Below are 18,925 nucleotides of genomic sequence, written 5' to 3' on the forward strand. Positions count from 1 at the left end.
TATAGAATTTTATCGATAAAAGATATTTATTTACTTTTGAATTATATTTATTATCATAAATTAATTTAATTGATTTTAAGAGTAACTTTCTAATGATATCATACTTTTAATAAATCAATCAATTACTTCTTTAATAAATGAATAAAAAAAATTATTTTTTGAATATGTAAAGAGCCTCTTTTTTGCTTTGAAGTAACAATGAGGATGAAAATATTCAGCATTAAAACCATTTTTTTTATTTTCTTAATTATTTGAAAATTTGTTTGTTTTCTCATAATACCAAGTAGATTTTTTATCAAATAAGTTTAATAAAATAATCTTATTTACTATTTACAATTCAATCTGATTAAGTAGGTTCATATCAATTTTAAATACTATCCAAACGCGTCATTTTAAAACTAATCTATATACAGCTCTTTGCACTCTTTAAAACCGAGATCCTTCATGGATTAAAATTTTTAAATCAATTCAAACAAATAAACAAGAAAAAAAAAAAAAAATGAACAAAATATTAGTTTCTGCTTTAATCTGCTTGATGATTGCTACTCCTAGCGTCTTTTGTTAGGATCTTGATGATAACATTTCTGAAAATGTTAAAGTCTAGGATTTATTGGCTTACAATAAATGGAGATTCAACTACAAGAGAATCTACTTAAATGAAGAAGAATAGATCTACAGATAGATTGTTTTCTTTGAAAATCTTGCTAGAATTAGCCAACACTCCTCTGAAAAATCCTACAGCAAAGGTTTGAATTAATTCTCTGACATGACTAAAGAAGAGTTCAGACATAGAATTTTGAATAAGAAACTTTCTTAAAAATCCAACAATGCTGATAACGGTAGAAATTTAGCTGCTGATCCCGCTGTTTCAAACTTAGTTTTCCCTACCAACAATCTTCCTCTTTCTGTTGATTGGAGAAAAAAAGGTGTCCTTAATCCAGTAAAAGATTAAGGTCAATGTGGTTCTTGTTGGACTTTTGCTACTGCTGGTATCCTTGAATCCTTCAACTAAATCAAAAACAAAAAGCTTGTTAAGTTTTCTGAGTAACAACTTGTTGATTGTGTTCATTTAGCTGGATATCACTCTGATGGTTGTGATGGTGGTTTTTAAGAAGAAGGTGTCAGATATGCCATCAAGTATGGTATTGTTTAGTCCTCTAAATATCCTTATGTTGGATACTAAGGTAGATGCAGAGTTACTGCTCCCCTTTCTCATTCTCTTGGTTTTTACCCTTAAAAGTTCTAGCCCATCAACAAAACTGAAGCTGATTTGAAGGCTGCTTTAGTATTCTCTCCTGTTTCTGTCTCAGTTGATGCTACCAATTGGAATGACTATATTGGTGGTGTTTTTGATGAATGTGGTGATACTACCGAAAGAGATCTCAACCATGCTGTTATTGCTGTTGGTTACGATTAATAAGGTAACTGGATTATTAGAAATAGTTGGTCTGCAGCTTGGGGTGAAAATGGTTATATTAGATTAGCTCCTGGTAATACTTGCGGTGTCTTATTAGATAATTTAGTTGTTACTTAATGATTAATAAATCATTTATATAAAATTAATTTACATTAAAAGTTTATATTAATATATATAACAGTATTTGGTTATCATTTTCTTTTTTTAATTAAATTTTTAAAGTTCATAGTTCATTTTTCTAAAATTAGCTCAACCGAAGGACATTAAAAAAAAATTTAATATAGCAATAAATTACAAAAAAAAGCTAAGTACCCTGTTCTTACTTGAATTTTTTAAATACATTATTTACTACCCATCTCTAAATTTTATTACATTTTTAAGTATACTTTTTAAATTAAAATGTTATTCTTTTTATTTGATTTGAAATAAAAAAGTAAATTATTTTTTTAATAAATAAAATTCCATAAATTTTTGTTCAATATTTTAGAAAAAATAAATCAATGATATTATAGAAAAAATACTATCAAGATCTATAAAAAGTAGTATTTATTATTTTATGAAAATTATAAAAATATATTATTATTTATAAAAAAGTTTTTGAATTCTTCACTTTAATCTCATTAAGTTCTCCATATTGCTCAAAGGTATATTTAAGTTATTAATATTATTATTATTAATCTTTTTTTTATATTTAACTTTCAAGCTACTTACAATATTATATTTCTTATAGAATATCATATTTATTCATTTTTATTAATTCAAATATTTTTTTAAATTATTTTTCACTATCAACTTTTATTTTGATATCAATTTCTAGTTATTTCATTTTTTTTTTTTCTTCTTCTAACTAACTAATTAATTATACATTTTATTCAATATTTAAAAAGTGGAAAATTATTTGGTACAATTGGTGCATCAGGCTTAAGTTTTGCTTTAGAAAAATGCACAAATGTCTCAAATTTGACACTTGATCTTGGGTAAAAACAGTTTATTGTTTTATATTGTGATATTAATTAATAAAAAAATGAACAATAAAGCTCTGTTAATATAGTTATCTTTCTTTTTATTTTGATTATTTTTTTTCTTCCTATGTTTCTTTGTAAATTTAAATCATTTTTTCTTTTTTAACTTATTCTTTCATTATTATTTAATTCGTTTCTACTTATTTCATATTTCCAATATTTAAAAAGGTGTAATAAAATTGGTGATGAAGATGCCTCGGGCTTAAGTTAAGCTTTAGAAAAGTGCACTAATCTCTCAAATTTGACACTTCTTCTCTAGTAAAAATAATTTATTTGTTTTAGATTGTGATATATTTTGTAATAAAAATGAATTTTAACTTTTAAACTCTTTTAATTTAACTAATTTATAATTTGATTTGTTTTTCTTTTAAATTCTGCTTGTTTTTTCCTCTGTTTTTTAATTTAACTCATTATTAATTTCAACTTTTGATTTTATTTATTATAACAAATTCATTATTTCATATTTTTTCCTTCTAACTAACTAATTGACTATATATTTTTTCATCATATTTACAAAGTGGAAATTAAATTGGTGCAATCGGTGTATAATGCTTAGGTTCTGCTTTAGAAAAATGCACTAATCTCTCAAATTTGAAACTTAATCTTTAGTAAAAACAGTTTATTTGTTTAGGATTGTGATATTTTTTATTTTAAAAAATTTATTTATTAGCTTTTTATTTTATTTTTCTTTTTATTTTGTTTATGTTAATTTTTCTTTTGTTTGTTAATTTAACTGATTTTTGCTTTGATTATTATTAATTCATTCATTTCTTATTATTTCATATTTTCTTTATTTTTTCTTATTAGCTAACTAATTAATTATTTTTTTTCTTCTCAATATTAAAAAAGTGGAAACTAAATTGATGACGAAGGTGCATCAGGTTTAGGTTAATCTTTAGGTAAGTGCATTAATCTCTAAAATTTGGCAATTCATCTTAAGTAAAAATAGTTTATTTATTTTGGATTGTGATATTTAAAAAAAAAAAGTTATTTAAAATGATAAAATTCTTATAATTTTTGTATATTCGATTTCTATTTCTTTTATTTTTCACTTTTATTAATCTCTGTTTTTTTTATTTTAATTGAACTCATTTTTTTATTTCTAACTTAATTTTTTTTTATTTCATTTTTTTCTTTCTAAATAACTAATTAATTACCTATTTTTTTTTCTATATTTAAAAAGATCCAATCAAATTGGTGCAACTGGTGCTTCAGGCTTAATTTCTGCTTTAGAAAAGTGTAATCATCTCTCAAATTTGATACTTGATCTTTAGTAAAAGCATTTTATTTGTTATTCATTTTATAAAATTGAGGATGCCTTTGGATTTTATTTATAAGAAAATATTTTAATGTAGAAAGTAATTACAAAATTTAATTTAAATTTATATACTAAAATCCCACTCATTTTTTACAAACCCAGCTATTTAATGCTCAATAAATGATAAATACAAATATAAAAATATTTAATTGATTAAAAAATATTCTTGAATTGTTCTATTTACCAAAAAAATAAAAAAGGCTTTTTTTTTTTTTGATTAATCAAAAATTAAAATTATGAGATTAAATTAATAGGAAGGTATTTATTTATTTTCAAATTTTGCAAAATATTAAAATTCTTTGATATTACTTACATTCATTTTTTTATTTTCTACATTTGCTTTTATAATCAATAGATTCATTTCTTACTTTTTCTTCATTTTTTTCTTCTAACTAACTTATTAATTATTTATATTTTTCTTTAATATTTAAATAGTAGAAATAAAATTGGTTAATTAGGTGCATCAAGCTTAGGCTTAGCTTTAGCAAAGTGCACTAATATCTCAAAGTTGGAACTTGATCTTTGGTAAAAATAGTTTATTTGTTTTGGATTTTGATATTTTTAAAAATTATAGTGAATTTAAAACAATAAAGCTCTTTTAATTTATTTATTAGCTTTTATTTAAATAATTTTTTTATTCTGCTTGTGTTATTTCTTCTTTGTTAATTAATTTAATTCATTTTTTATTTTCGACTTTTATTATTAATAGACTAATTTCGTATTATTTCGTATTTTTTTACTTCTAACTAACAGACTAATTAATCATACACTTTTTATTTAACATTTGAAAAGTGGAAATTAAATTGGTATAATTGGTGCATTAGATTTAGGTTATTCTTTAGGAAATTGCACTAATCTCTAACATTTAAAACTTGATCTCTAGTAAAAATAGTTTGTTTGTTTTCGATAAACGATAAAATTCTTTTTTTTATTTATTAGCTTTAATATTTGATTTTTTTTGTTTAGCTTTTTTTTTCTTCTTTATTTCTTTGTTTACTTAAAACCTTAAAACATTTTTTCATTTCCAACTTTTGCTTTAATTATTGATAAATTAATTTCTTATTATTATTTTATACTTTTCTACATTTTTCCTTCTAACTGCAAATTAATTATTTACTTTTTCTTCAATATTTAAAAAGTGAAAATGAAATTAATGAATAAGTTGTACCAGGCTTAGGTTATGCTTTAGAAAAGTGCATTAATCTCTAAAATTTTATGCTTAATCTTTGGTAAAATAGCGTATTTCTTTTGAATTGTGATATTTTTTTATATAAAAATGAATTTAAAAATAATTAAATTTTTTAAATAAATTAATTTCTTTTAACAGCTTTTTATTTATTTTATTTCTCTATTTTATTCTGCTTGTGCTATTTTATTTCTTTCTTATTTAATTTAATTTATTTTTTCATTTTTAGTTTTGCTTTTATTATGGATTAAATTTATTATTTCATATTATTCCACCATTTTTTCCTTCTAACTAACTAATGAATTTTTTATTTACTTTTTCTTCAAAATTAAAAGGTCAAATAAAATTGGTGCAATCGGTGCATCAAATTTAGGTTCTGCTTTAGTAAAGTGCACTAATCTCACAAATTTGACACTTGATCTCTAGTAAACAGTTTATTTATTTTGGTTTGTGATATATTTTAATATAAATATGAGTTTAAAACAATAAAACACATTTAATCAATTTATTTATTAGTTTTTTATATGAATAATTTTTGTTTTTTATTTATCTCTTACTATTTATTTATTTGTTAGTTTAACTCATTTTTCATTTTCAACTTTTGATTAAATTATTCTTCAATTTTTTCCTTTTAACTAACTAATTAATTATATATTTTGTATTCAATATTTAAAAAGTAGAAATTTAATAGGTGATGAAGGTACATTAGGCTTATGCTCTGGTTTAGAAAAGAGCACTAATCTCTCAAATTTAAAACTTGATCTTGGGTAAAATCCGCTTATTCGTTTTTAATTATGATAGTTAAAATAAAGGAGGGAATAAAATTGGATATATTTAAAATATTTTTAAATCGAATAGAATTTTAATAAAACTAAAATTTAGAATCGAAAAAAAAAATACTTTAATTTCCACCTAGAGTTATTAATATAAAAATGAATTTTAAATATTAATTTATTTTAATTATTTTTTTCTTTTCTTCTTGTGATTTTAATCTTTTATTGTTAGTTTAACTCATTTTATTATTATTAATTAATTTCTTATTTTTCATATATTTTCTTCATTTTTTTCATCTAACTAGCTATAAATTATTTATTTTTTCTTCAATATTTAAAAAGGTAGAATAAAATTAGTGTAATTGGTGCTTCAGGCTTATATTCGTCTTTAGGAAAGTGCACTAATCTCTCTAATTTGATACTTGATCTTAGGTAAAAAACAATTTATTTATTTGGATTGTGATATTTTTTAATATAAAAATGAAATTAAACAATAAAACTTTTTTTTTATTATTTGTTAATTTAACCCTTTTTTCATTTTCAACTTATGCTTTCATTATTAATAAATTGTTTTTATATAATTTCATATTTTTTCCTTCTTACTAAATAACTAATTATTTAATTTTGCTTCAATATTTAAAAAGTGGAAATTAAATTGGTAAAATTGATGCCTCAGTCTTAGGTGCTGTTTTTGGAAAATGTACTAATCTCTCAAATTTAAAATTATATCTTAGGTAAAAAGTTTATTTGTATTAAATAGCTATTTTTATAAAAAAATAAAATGAATTTAAAACAATAAAACTCTTTTAATCAATTTATTTATAAGCTTTTTATTTGATTCATTTTTCTTTTTTATTCTTCTTGTATTATTTTTTTCTTTTTTTATTAATTTAACTTATTTTTTAATTTCCAACTTTTGCATTAATTATTTATTAGTTAATTTCCAATTATATTTTTTCTTCATTTCCCATCCATCCATCCATCCATCCATCCATCCATCCATCCATCCATCCAACTAACTTAATTAATTGAATATGTTTTCTTCAATATTTAAAAAGAGAAAATTAAATTAGCAATGATGGTATATCATTAGGTTCTGCTTTAGAAAACTGCACTAATCTCTCAAATTTGACACTTGATCTCTAGTATAAACATTTTATTTATCTTTGATTGTGATATTTTTTAAATGAGCTTAAAACTATTAAATTCTTTTAATTTATTTATTAGCCTTTTATTCATTTTTATTTTTTTGTTATTTTAATTAATTTTTTTATTTTTAACTTTTGATTTAATTATTATTTAATTCATTTCTTACTATTTCATATTCAATTTTTCCTTCTAATTAACTAACTAACTAACTAATTATTTATTTATTTTTCTCTAATATTTAAAAAGGTCCAATAAAATTGGTGATCTAGGTATACAAAGGTTTGGTTTTGCTTTAGAATAGTGCACTAATCTCTCAAATTTGACACTTGATTTTTTGTATAAACATTTTATTTGTTTTTGGATTGTGATATTTTATAAAATAAAAATGAGTTTAAAACAATTAAACTCTTTTAATTTATTTATTTATTTATTAGCCTTTTATTGGATTTATTTTTCTTTTTTTTTTCAGCTTTTGTTTTTTCCTTTTTGTTAATTTAGCTCTTTTTTTCATTTTATTTATTTGTTATTATTTCATATTTTTTCCTTCTACAGCATTTATTAAACATTTTTTCTTCGATATTTAAAAAGTGCCAATAAAATTGGTGATGAAGGTTTGTATGAGTTAGGTTTTTCTTTAGGAAAGTGCACTAATCTTTAAAATTTGACGCTTAATCTCAAGTAAAAACAATTTATTTGCTTATGAATTGTTATATTTTTAATATAAAAATGAATCTAAAACAATAAAACTCTTTTAATTTATTAATTTTTTATTATCTTTTTATTTAATTTAATTATCTTTTTTATTCCAATTTTGTTATTTTTTAGATTCTCTTTTAATTTAAATCGTTTTATTTTCATTTTTAGCTTTTGCTTTGATTATTTTAAATTCATTTCTTATTATCTTTTATTTATTCCTTCTAACAAAATATTTAAAAAGATCCAATAAAATTTGCACAATAAGTACATTACGCTTAGGTTCTGCTTTATAATAGTGCACTAATCTCTCAAATTTGGCAATTAATCTCTAGTAAAATAGTTTTTTAGCTTTGGAATATTTTTAATATAATAATGAATTTAAAATAATAAAACAATTTTAATAAATTTATTTATTAGCTTTTTTTATTCGATTTATTTTTCTTTGGTGATATTGTTTTTTATATTTTGATTTAAAATATAATTTTTAATTTAAAATTTTTATTCTCATTCATTTTGATTAATAATTTATGCTAATTTATATTAAAAGTTCAAACAAAATCAATAAATCAGAAGAGTTGTAAGTAGTAAGTAAGTATCTTAAATTAAAAAGATTAGTTGCAATTAAAATAAATTTCAAATGGTGATAAATTAATTTTAAAAAAAGGATGAATAAATATAAAAATATTTGAATAATAAAATTTAATATGTTTTATATTATAATATTTTGTATTAGTATAATTTACCTTAAAATAGTAATAAATTTATGATTATATTTACAATATAAAATTTTTGATAAGTTAAAGAAAAAGTAAAAATCAACCTTTATATAATGAAGTGATAATGTACTAATATATGAACATTTACAGTTATAATAAATTATTAAAATTTTTATTTTTATTTTATTAAAGATTTTTATAATAAAATATTAATTGACTCTATGTAATTCATAAATTTTTTCTTAGCTAATTAATTTTTTATCATAAAATCATTCATTAGAATTTTACTGTCTTGAGATTTTGCTTTAGTTATTTTGAGACATTTTCTTCTAAGAAAGAATCTAAATATGATCTTCTATTGAATATAGTTGATTCTTTTTTTTTATTTATTTATAAAATTAGAAAATTTATTATTATTTTTAAATACTTACAATTCTTATTTTATTTTGTGTATATAATTATTCTTTAGATTCCAAATTTTGCTAATTAATTCAAATAAAATTGTTAGTGTTTTATATTTTGTAAATAATACATATGCTGTATAGAAAAAAAATAAAGTACTTTTAAAGAAAATCTAAATAAAAATTAGTTTATTCATGTTTAAATTAATTTACATTAATCAAGGTTTTAGGAGATTAGACAGTAAAATCATTGCTTAACATATTTTCGTCTGGAATAATTGATAAAATTGAGTGATTAGATGGATTTATTTAGATATCACATGCATTTTTATTTTCTTACTTGTCTTGGTTATTGTAAATATCATTAAATTAAAAATCAACAGAAATTTACTTTTCAATATCTTTTTGATTTAAATGTTTGGTGCTAAAATTCGACTTTAAAATATTTTAAAAAATACTTTTAGTGAATTAAATTTTATTGTCTTTATTTTAATTTTAAGGTGAAATGTCCTAGCCTTAATTCACAGAACCATTAGTACAAGAAATATGTTTTTCTTTTTATTATGTTTCACTTTTTTATCTTCTTTTTTGCAGATCTTTATCTTTAACATATTTTTTATCTCTAAGGTCTCCTCCTTCTTTATCTTTAATTAAAATATTAAAGCTATAAACGGGTAATAAAAATTCATTTATTATCCTTATTTGAATTTCAGGCTCATCTTTTGCTTTAGGAATTCCCCAAATATGAATTATTCCATCAATGATTTCACAGTTAAGCCATTTAGGAAGAGGATTGTTTATGGTTAATTCTATTTTTCTATAATCATCTTTTAACATTTTTTTGAGAGTTAAGCAACAGCCCTAAGATTAAAAATAAAATTTAACTTTTTGTCAAAATGATAAATAAAATTACATTGTATTTTTTATATGCTGTTATGTTATTAATTTGGTGAGGATAGACAATTATCGATTCACCTTTATTAGGAGAAATCTAAAAAAAATTATTTTTAATTCCTAATGCTTCTGAAATAATAAATTCTTATAACAAATAATTGTCATACTATTTTAGATTCTACTTTTTTATATCCTCATTCAAACAATCAATTTTTATAATAATCTATGGGAAAGGATTCAAGTTTTTATATTCTTAGATATCTTCATCTAACTCATTATTTCTTAATTTGTAAATATTATTTTTTGCTTCTTTTTCTTCATATTAAGGGTTATTCAGTGTTTATATATTATCATTTAAACTGAGTTTATTAATTTCACTTTTGTACCTTAGAATTGATTATAAAGGTGTATTTTCTCCATTTTTATTAATAATTCTGAACTAATTCGCTTCATACGAAGGAATAATGTGGATATAATTTTTATACCAATCATTCTTAGAGTATTTTTTTGATCCTTCTTTTTTCAAGAATTTTAATAATTATGTGGTAAACTTGTCTTTATCTAAAAGTATTTTAAGTACATATCCTCTTATTGTTCTGGAGAGTCTGCTATCATCAAAATCGAACTCTCTTGGGTCCAATGTAGAATAAATTTTATGATTTTGATCAAAAATTTAATGCATTTATTACATTATTGTTTGAATATTTATTGAATTTTATTAGGTATATTAGAAAATTATTTCACTTTATAAATTTTTATTTTATTTATTCAAATTTTTCCATAGCTGCCTTGCATGATTTTACACATCATCAAAAAGAACTATTTGCTTCTTATACAATTCACCTACAATAACTATATCGCTTGAATATAAGTAGTAAGACTACATAAAAAGCCTTTTTATAAATAAAAATATAAAATTGATTTTAACCAATAAATTAAATTTAATTTACTAATAAATATTTGATCTGTATTTCCAAATGCCTAGAATCCCAAAAATTGGTCCAACGATTTAAAATATTAATTGCATTGTATACGTAAAAGTCAATTAATTAAAATAAATGGTAAATTAGTCAGAAACTTCAGTAAAACCATCGCTTGCAACCACCTTTATTCTTTCTGTACTTAAAAACGAACTGATAGATTTGAATCCAGTGAATGTCTTTTAAATTAAAAAAAAATTAAACATTTGTAAATAAAAATTTAATAAATACAAGCGTCTGTGGGTTAAATTCTATCCATAAATTAGAAACTTAAACAATTTCCTATGGTAGTGAATTTGAATCAGTTACAATATAAGCTTTGTAAGTGAGTTGCTATTTGTCTAAATCATTGAAAGTATTTATGTCAAAAGTAAACTAAAATTTAGATTCTACACTAGCTTCACCATTAGAGTATGCTTTATTAAATTATTGTTATAATAAAGAACTTTAATTGAGAGTTACAGGATTGTTAAGGTAAATAAAATCCTAAAAAACTGAAAAGCTTTCTTCAAAGTTTATATCATAATTAGATGAATCAGATACACTTCCTTGAAAAATAATTTCATCAAAGTTGGTTGTCAAGTTAGCTATTTGAATTTAACTAGAAACAATTTAATTAACTTTAATAGAGGGACCTTCAATTTTAAGACTGCTTAAGTCATCTGAAAAGGAAGCAAGAACTCCTTCAAATGTTTTTCTAATAAATTTAGCTTTCTAATTGATGCTAAAGTAAACAATTATTTAGTATGAAGGAGTTGAGAATAAATCAATATTTTCCTACTTAAAAGTTTTATAATTGAATTTAAGAGAGCTTTCTATGAAAAATCTTATGGGGTAACTCACTTTTGAGAATGTAAGAATTTATTTTACATAGGCCTAAATTTTATTATCTGTATTTGGATCTTTTACTATATCTGAGTTGTAAAAATCTAAGTAATCAAACTAATTTGGATCAAAGTTGGTGTCTAGGAAATTATAGGTGGAAATCACTCCTTTTACTCTAAGAGTAGATATTATTGCGTTGGCCATTTTTTAATTAATTATTTCATTGATAAAATCAGAAAATAAAACTTCCTAAAAAACTTCTAAAATTAAAACATTTTCACCATTTTTTTCAGTAGAAAATGTATTTAAGGCACCTTCCTTGTCAACCGTAATTTCGATTGTTTTTTAATTACTTAAAAAATTCATCCATGTTGGCAAATTTTTATTTTCATAATTTCTATAATAAAACACTTAAGAAAATTTAATGTCTCTGTTTACTTCTAAAGGAACAAAAACCATTTAAACATTTTAACCAACTTTGAGCTTTTATCCATTAGTTACCAATTAGTAAAAGGATTTTCCACTAGAATTTACAGTTAACACACTAATTTGAGTATGGATTTTTAAGCTAGTTTGAATTGGAATATATCGCAGTCCCATGTCACCTATTTAATTTTTATTGTTTGTTTTGTATTCATTAAAAAGAGAGTGATTAATTTTTAAAGTATTAACAAAAAGTTTTAAAATAAATTTCAAACAAACATTAATAATAAAAATTATTTTTGTATTTTCTAGAAAAATATAAATTGAATTAAATCTTATTTAAGTTTTTAAGGCAAGGATTAAAGTATTTTTGTTAAATTTTTAAGTAAAAAATTTAATTAACATACCAATAAAATAAAGACTGTTGTTATCAGGAGTAATACAAAAGCTTGATGAGCTTTCATGAGGATTACTGACTTTAGAAAATATATATGGATTACTGTAATCTTCAATATTTATTACAGTTAATTAACCTTTTTCCATCTAGGAAACTAAGATATATTTTTAATCAAATTAGGGTAAAAAATGTATGGTCTAGGCTTGCCCATCAACAGTCAAAGTACTTACTATTTTAGGATTAAATTTGTCCTAAATATCAGCAATTACTAAACCTTAAAAACCTGCTGAAGTGAATAGATGAGTTTCATCTGCTGAAAGAATAGGATATTCTGTACCTACTCTTTATATTATTGATACAGGAGTAACTTTTTGGTCTTAGTAACTAAATATAACAACTCCCTGCTCCCTGCATGCACAAAATATATAATCACTTTGCTTACTAACAGCACATTTCTCAAAAGTACATTTATATTAATCTGTGTTAATAAATTCTCCTGCTAATTTGGGATTGAATTTATCATCTTTTATATTATAAACAGATATACCAATACTCCCATTTCCGATTATCAATATGCTATTATCTCTATTCACAAGGACTCTTTATATAAATAAAAATAAAAAATTAATTCATTATTTTGTTCACTTAAATTTAAAATGATTTTAACAAAGTTTAAAAGATAGATTTAAAAATTACCCATCAGAATCATTAATTACGCTGCTTGGAATGATGTGCTTTTTTTAAATAGGATTTTTCAGGTCACTGATATCGTATACATAAAATCCTAATTAGCTTAGTCCTAAATATAGGATGCTTTAAGGCTATTAATCATATAATAGAGTTAATCCATCGTAGGCTGCTCCTTCAATAGAAGGAATTTTTGTAATGAGTTCAGGCTGATATGGATTATCAATAGAAAAAATAAAAGTTGAATCTGTTCCACCTGCAATAATTACATGTTTGTTATCATTAAAGCAAAATATTTCCCATGGCCATGGATCTTTGAACCCACCTACAACATTTGACTGAAAATTATTAAATAAATTAGGAAAATCCTTATTAATTTGAGGCTAATCTGACTAATATATAACAAGAGAAAGACCATTTGATGCAAAGAGATATTTCTCATTAGAAGATAATATTAATTTATAGCACATCTAGCCCCCATCTATGTCTTATATATATTATGGTGAAAAATATTGTTGATCAACAATCTTGAAGAGCTTGAGACCAACGCTTCTGAATCCAAGTATGAAGTAATCTCCGATTTTAGTCATATCAATACTCATAATAAATAGTGGTGACTAATAAATAATCTAAAGATTTAATGGAAACAAATCATCTTTTTCCATAGGAATATCTAATATACCTTATATAGGTGAAGCGTAAAGTCCAAAATAGCTATCGACAGCATATACAACAGAATTACCAGGCATAAAAAGACTATCAAAAACTTTTGAAGCTGTTATTTAAGAAGCTCTAAGTTTAATATTATTTTTATTTCTCACATCAATTATTTAGAGTCCAGCAACATGATTGGAAACTGCTAACAGAGACTCAGTTTCATCTAATTTGATTTTATTAGTAATAGGAGTGCTGACACCTATTTATTTAATAATAATAATAATAATAAAAATAATAAATTTTTTGAAGTTAATTACATTAAATATAAATAAATGTTTTATTAATTTAATTTTTTTAAAAGAAAAGAATGTTAGTAACCTGCCTTTGAAAGTAAAACTGGATTTTTTATGTCTTAAATGTTGTAACAATAAACTATACCGTTCCCAATCAAAAATAGCGTTTTCATATCTTTTGTTACAGTAAGGGAATAAGATTGCATAGGAGTAGGCAAGGTATATATTTTTTAAGGGTTAGAAGGGTCTTTTATATCAAAGATTATCAACCCCTCTTCTAAATCAGATACAAACAAATAGTTTTATCTTATTTTCATATCATATGCTCCTTTAGTTTTTATTATTGTGACTAAAGTAGGTTGCTGTATATCTTCTAAGGATATCACACAAATACCTCCTTATATTCTAGAGAGAAAAGCCCATTTATTGTCCTCTGTAACTTCTTAATAAAATGCAGTAAACTTATCTATACTGCTTACTGAAAAACTAGATATTGGTTAAGGATTAAAAATGATTTCTCTTGCATATAGAAAAGCAATTTAAAAGAATATTAAGGAAATATTTATTATAAGACTTTTCATGTTGAAATTTTGTAAAAAGAGAAAAGTAAGTTTTTGCTTTTTTATTGTTCTTAAAAATATGCTTTAATTAAATTTTTGATACTTATTTATTATTAATTTATGGAAGAAAATATAAGTAAATGTTTATTTTTGTTCACCATACATACATACTCATTCTCTATAGTTTGTTTTGGAAATCAATAATAAATACTTAATAAGCAAATATCTATTTTTGAATGCATTTATATTTGATTTGGTTATAAGTTTTGTTTTTTAATATTTGCATTTTGTGGCATTTATTTTCTAAGTTGATTTATAAAATTGAATTTCTTTCAAATAATTGAGTCAAAAATACAAAATATCCATTCAGCAGAAAAATAAAATTTAACTTAGTACTAAATAAGACCTTACAGTTCTTAAAATCGGAAACCAGCAAGCCTGAATATTTATGTTTGAAATACTAAATCAATTTAATAAAGAAGTTGAACATAGTATTAGGAATTTTCAAAATATATTCACAAGTACTTCTATTAGCTAAAAATAATAAAGATTTTTTAAATTTATTATATTGTATATAAATTGTAAATTCTTTATCCTTTAATAGAAATTAATTAGACATATTTTCTATTAATAGATTCAATTTTTACAGCTTTGTACTTAGCTTTATGTAATTTCAAAATGATTAAATTTTTTTTTAAAGAGTATTTTTGAATTTTATTCAGATACATTTAATATATTTAGAAAAAAATGTGGCTTTTAATTTATGTAAAAAATAGATATTTGCAATTTTTAAAATATGTTAATGTAAGTTCGAAAGAATATTTCTTATCAAAATAATTAAAAAATATATTTATAATTCTAATTACTTTTTATTTTTTAAAATACGTTTGCATTTTATTAAAATATAATCAAGTTAAAAACATTTTCAAAAATAATAAAAATCTTAATAATTTTTGCTTTGAAAATGATTTAAATTGCTCTTTTTTATTCAAGTAAATTAGTAAAAAAAAACTTTAGGTCACTTTTTTCCATTAAATATTTTTTAACTTATATTATTATCATCGACCTATCTTATCTGTTTTTTATCCACGAGTATTCAAAAGTATTAATTTTAATATTGAAAAAATGCAATTAATTGATTGGAAGTGTTTTGATAGATTTTATTGTAATCTCAAAATTTTTGATTTGATTATCTTTTTATTATTTATTAATTAAGAATTCTAATTATTTTTGAAGCTAAGAATAAAAAACCATAAAATCAATAATCGAAAAAACCTATCTTATTTACAATAAATTTCTTAAGTGACTATTGTATTATCATTATTTAATTAAAAAAAATTACTTACAATTAGTTAAAAACTTGACTAATTTAACAGAGATATTAGTAACTTGTAAATAATATCCTCTTTTTTAATAAGATTTTTGTGATTTACAAAAAGATTTGGTAAAAAATTATTTTTTTTTCCCTTAAAGCAGAAAAATGGCTTAAATAAAATAAGTAAAATAAATATTTTTTGTATTTTTCACATTAATTATATAAACAGTAAATTATTTCATTAAAATATTATCAATTTAGAAATTTAGTTTTTAAAATAACAGTTATTTAAATATCAAATCTTACAGTTAAAATATTACCAATAATTCTAAATTTTTTAAATTGATTAAAATTTCATTTGAAAGTGAAGCAATTCTGAAAAAAGATTAATAAGATTGTTACGAAAATTAACTTCAAAATATAAGGATATATTTTTGATAAATAGTATTTTTTATCTATTACTTAAATAAGAAAATTATTTCATTTATTGTATTTAAATACCTATATTTTGCAAAACAGGTATAAAAGAAGAACTTATATAATTTTTTTCTTAATTAATATAATCTTCAACCACAATTTCAATTTTGCATTATTTTTTGGTCATAAATATTTAATCAAATTACTTTGTAGAAAGATCATCATTTGGATATATTTAGATACCTTATAATGTCAAATCTAATATCTTTATTGAATTATCATAGAAAATTATTTTAATTGAGCATAATAAAATTTTTCAAGCTACATAAATTTTAAAATGATGAAAATTATAATTTGATTAATCAGAAAATTCTATCTCAAAAATAGCTAAATTAAACCTACTTGTAAAATTAGCTATCTAAATAATACCTGAAACAATTTAATTACATAGAAAGAAGGAAGCTCTATTTCCAGAATAAATGTTAAAAGTAAATCTTTTTCACATTATAGATAAATGACTCAAAAAAAAAAAATACGTGGTATATCTTTCTCTTGCTCTTTTCGCAAATGGAATTTATCACATAAAAAATAAATTTCACCACCTTTAAAATATTTACAAAGTAAAATTTTTATTCTTTGAATTTGAATTCATTTAATTATCTAGTAATAGATTTATTTATATATCTGGCTTAAATTATAAGATTTTAGTAACACAATTTAAAATAAAATTATTTTAAAAAAAGAGTTTAATAACTTATGATAAACTCAAAATTAAAATTAAATTTTCATAAATAAAAGATATTTTAAGTTCAATTAAAAAGTAAATTATATATTTTTAATGAACTAACAGATAAAATACTAGGGTCTTTCTTTTTTATTAAGTCTCTTAAGAATATTTTTATAATTATGTTGATTTATTAACCATTTTTAAGGCTGTTTATGCATCGATTAACTCACACATGCTTGAATACTTAATCAGCTTTTTCTTTATACTTGTAAAGGTTTTGTATCTTATTAATTACTTTATATTTCTTATTATTATTAAGCTTACTTTTCAGCTTCAGTTCTATTTAATTCAATTTTTATTAGGAATAGAAGGAGAAGTGCTACTCCAAGGCAAATAACTTAAATAATGTATACTAAAATAGCATTTGTTTTTGTCTCATTTATCAGTATTGCAGAATATGTTTCTCCAGAAACAAAACTCATTAATTAACCACTCCCAGCAAGTAATCCTCCAGATATACTTGGATCCACTGGATATGTCATTTCTGAAGATAGCATTAGGAAAAGTGGGCTTGCATGAATTGTTAATATACCAATTACTGCATATGGTAAAAGTAGAAGATTTTTATTACCGATTGGAAGAATAGGTATTGCTATTCCATATCCAATCGTTGTTACTGCTAAGCTAATAATTAAATGCTTTTTATAATCTGGATTTTATTTAAAGTATTTCATTCCTCTCCTTAAACCTATAATACCTGCTATTGTTATAGTATTATTACAATAAGTTGTAACTTCTGATCCATACCCAAAAGGATTTAATATGTAAGATAAAACTACACTAGCTCCTCCAGAGCAACCTGAAAATAAACCAAAAGAAACAAAGAGCAATAAGTAGTTTTTGTTTGTAAGAATTTCTTTGATTTATGGACCAAAAGGTAACTTTTCTTTTGCAGCTTCAATACTTGGGGGAGTAGGAGGTTTTTCTTAAAAGAGAAGGCATCCAATAATTGCAAGAGGTGTTGCTATATAGGCTTCAATGCACATTACTTAATATGCTTTGTCTTTCCCTTCACTATAATTAGTAAGAGAATCTTTTTCATCATCATATCCATTAAACATTAAACCTGGGAGAATACTAGACAGGATCTAGCCGATAAGCAAACCTAGCATGCAAAACAAAAATATTTTTCTTCTATTTTAGGGTTTAAACCATATAGCGGGGAGACTGTTCATCATATTTTGATTAAGGGGAAGACCGATACCTAAGAGTATTTGAGCACCAAGAACAGTGTAATAGTTATTATTTATGAGTAATCTTATCCATACAGCAACTATCATAATAGTGCAAGAAATCCAAATTGTGAAGCGCAAACCTAACTTTTACATCAGAAAACTTGCAACAAAAGACATAGGTAAGAAAGTAATATTGGATGCCAGAGTATTCATAGATACAATTACAGGATTTATATCGTAGATTTTTGATATTTAAGAATTTATTGGATTAAAAGCCAGTAAAACAGAATTATAAGTAAGTGTTATGATTATGTAGCCTGCAAATGTTGCCCATCTTGAATCATATTCTTAAAACTACTAATCATTTTAATCATTTAAATTAATTGTATTTTATTAATTTTATTTTACCATTTTGCTAATTTTATATAAATTACTTATTTATTATTGATTATTTAATTGTAAGAGCAAATATCATTAATTTAAACAATTAAAAGAAATAGATAAATTTCATCAAAATTAAATTTAGTGTCAGAAATTAATAGAAAATTAGTTATTTACAAATTTTTTTTTGTTAAATAGAGAAATTTTAAAATGAGAATTTAACACAAAATAGGCAGCAAATATTTTTAAAAATTAGATAAAAAGTACTATTTTTTTATAAGTTTACGCAATAAATTCTTTAATATGTTTTATTTTTTCAAATAGAGCTAAAAATTTTATCATATTTTTGAAGCAAAACACTTTAGTTTATTAATCTTAATATATTTTTATAAAATCAGCATTAATTAAAAATAAAATAAATAGTAAAAATTGTTTAATAAATTAAAACAGAAATTA

At 21.9% G+C, this 18,925-nt stretch overlaps 5 protein-coding genes across 5 annotated transcripts; 3 read left to right on the forward strand and 2 right to left on the reverse strand. All coding sequences in view use genetic code 6, as the record gives it.

Moving 5' to 3' along the window:
- Nucleotides 1–499: 499 nt before the first annotated feature.
- On the forward strand, nucleotides 500–1,537 carry TTHERM_00439240 (papain family cysteine protease; the record flags this gene model as incomplete). The annotated part of the gene is made up of 1 exon (XM_001017821.1): nucleotides 500–1,537. The coding sequence occupies one exon, from the start codon at nucleotides 500–502 to the stop codon at nucleotides 1,535–1,537; it is 1,038 nt and encodes a 345-aa protein (XP_001017821.1).
- Nucleotides 1,538–1,917: 380 nt separating this feature from the next.
- Nucleotides 1,918–6,886, forward strand: TTHERM_000439218 (cyclic nucleotide-binding domain protein; the record flags this gene model as incomplete). The annotated part of the gene is made up of 15 exons (XM_012798042.1): nucleotides 1,918–1,959; nucleotides 2,012–2,061; nucleotides 2,305–2,394; nucleotides 2,608–2,697; nucleotides 2,958–3,047; nucleotides 3,289–3,378; nucleotides 3,623–3,712; nucleotides 4,193–4,282; nucleotides 4,550–4,639; nucleotides 4,897–4,986; nucleotides 5,279–5,368; nucleotides 5,621–5,710; nucleotides 6,059–6,148; nucleotides 6,361–6,450; nucleotides 6,775–6,886. The coding sequence occupies 15 exons, from the start codon at nucleotides 1,918–1,920 to the stop codon at nucleotides 6,884–6,886; spliced, it is 1,284 nt and encodes a 427-aa protein (XP_012653496.1).
- Nucleotides 6,887–6,902: 16 nt separating this feature from the next.
- On the forward strand, nucleotides 6,903–8,205 carry TTHERM_000439219 (transmembrane protein, putative; the record flags this gene model as incomplete). Its single annotated transcript, XM_012798043.1, has 4 exons — nucleotides 6,903–7,201; nucleotides 7,454–7,543; nucleotides 7,803–7,892; nucleotides 8,109–8,205. 4 exons carry the CDS (start codon nucleotides 6,903–6,905, stop codon nucleotides 8,203–8,205), a joined length of 576 nt encoding a protein of 191 aa, XP_012653497.1.
- Nucleotides 8,206–8,546: 341 nt separating this feature from the next.
- TTHERM_00439220 (MFS transporter) lies at nucleotides 8,547–14,415 on the reverse strand (the record flags this gene model as incomplete). The annotated part of the gene is made up of 9 exons (XM_001017819.2): nucleotides 8,547–8,651; nucleotides 8,709–8,759; nucleotides 8,892–9,539; nucleotides 9,592–10,465; nucleotides 10,523–10,731; nucleotides 10,784–11,982; nucleotides 12,208–12,797; nucleotides 12,894–13,800; nucleotides 13,920–14,415. The coding sequence occupies 9 exons, from the start codon at nucleotides 14,413–14,415 to the stop codon at nucleotides 8,547–8,549; spliced, it is 5,079 nt and encodes a 1,692-aa protein (XP_001017819.2).
- Nucleotides 14,416–17,101: 2,686 nt separating this feature from the next.
- TTHERM_000439199 (MFS transporter) lies at nucleotides 17,102–18,499 on the reverse strand (the record flags this gene model as incomplete). The annotated part of the gene is made up of 1 exon (XM_012798044.1): nucleotides 17,102–18,499. One exon carries the CDS (start codon nucleotides 18,497–18,499, stop codon nucleotides 17,102–17,104), a length of 1,398 nt encoding a protein of 465 aa, XP_012653498.1.
- Nucleotides 18,500–18,925: the final 426 nt, after the last annotated feature.

The sequence above is a fragment of the Tetrahymena thermophila genome (assembly GCF_000189635.1).
Source record: "Tetrahymena thermophila SB210 genomic scaffold scf_8254607, whole genome shotgun sequence".
In the NCBI taxonomy this organism is placed as follows: domain Eukaryota; phylum Ciliophora; class Oligohymenophorea; order Hymenostomatida; family Tetrahymenidae; genus Tetrahymena; species Tetrahymena thermophila.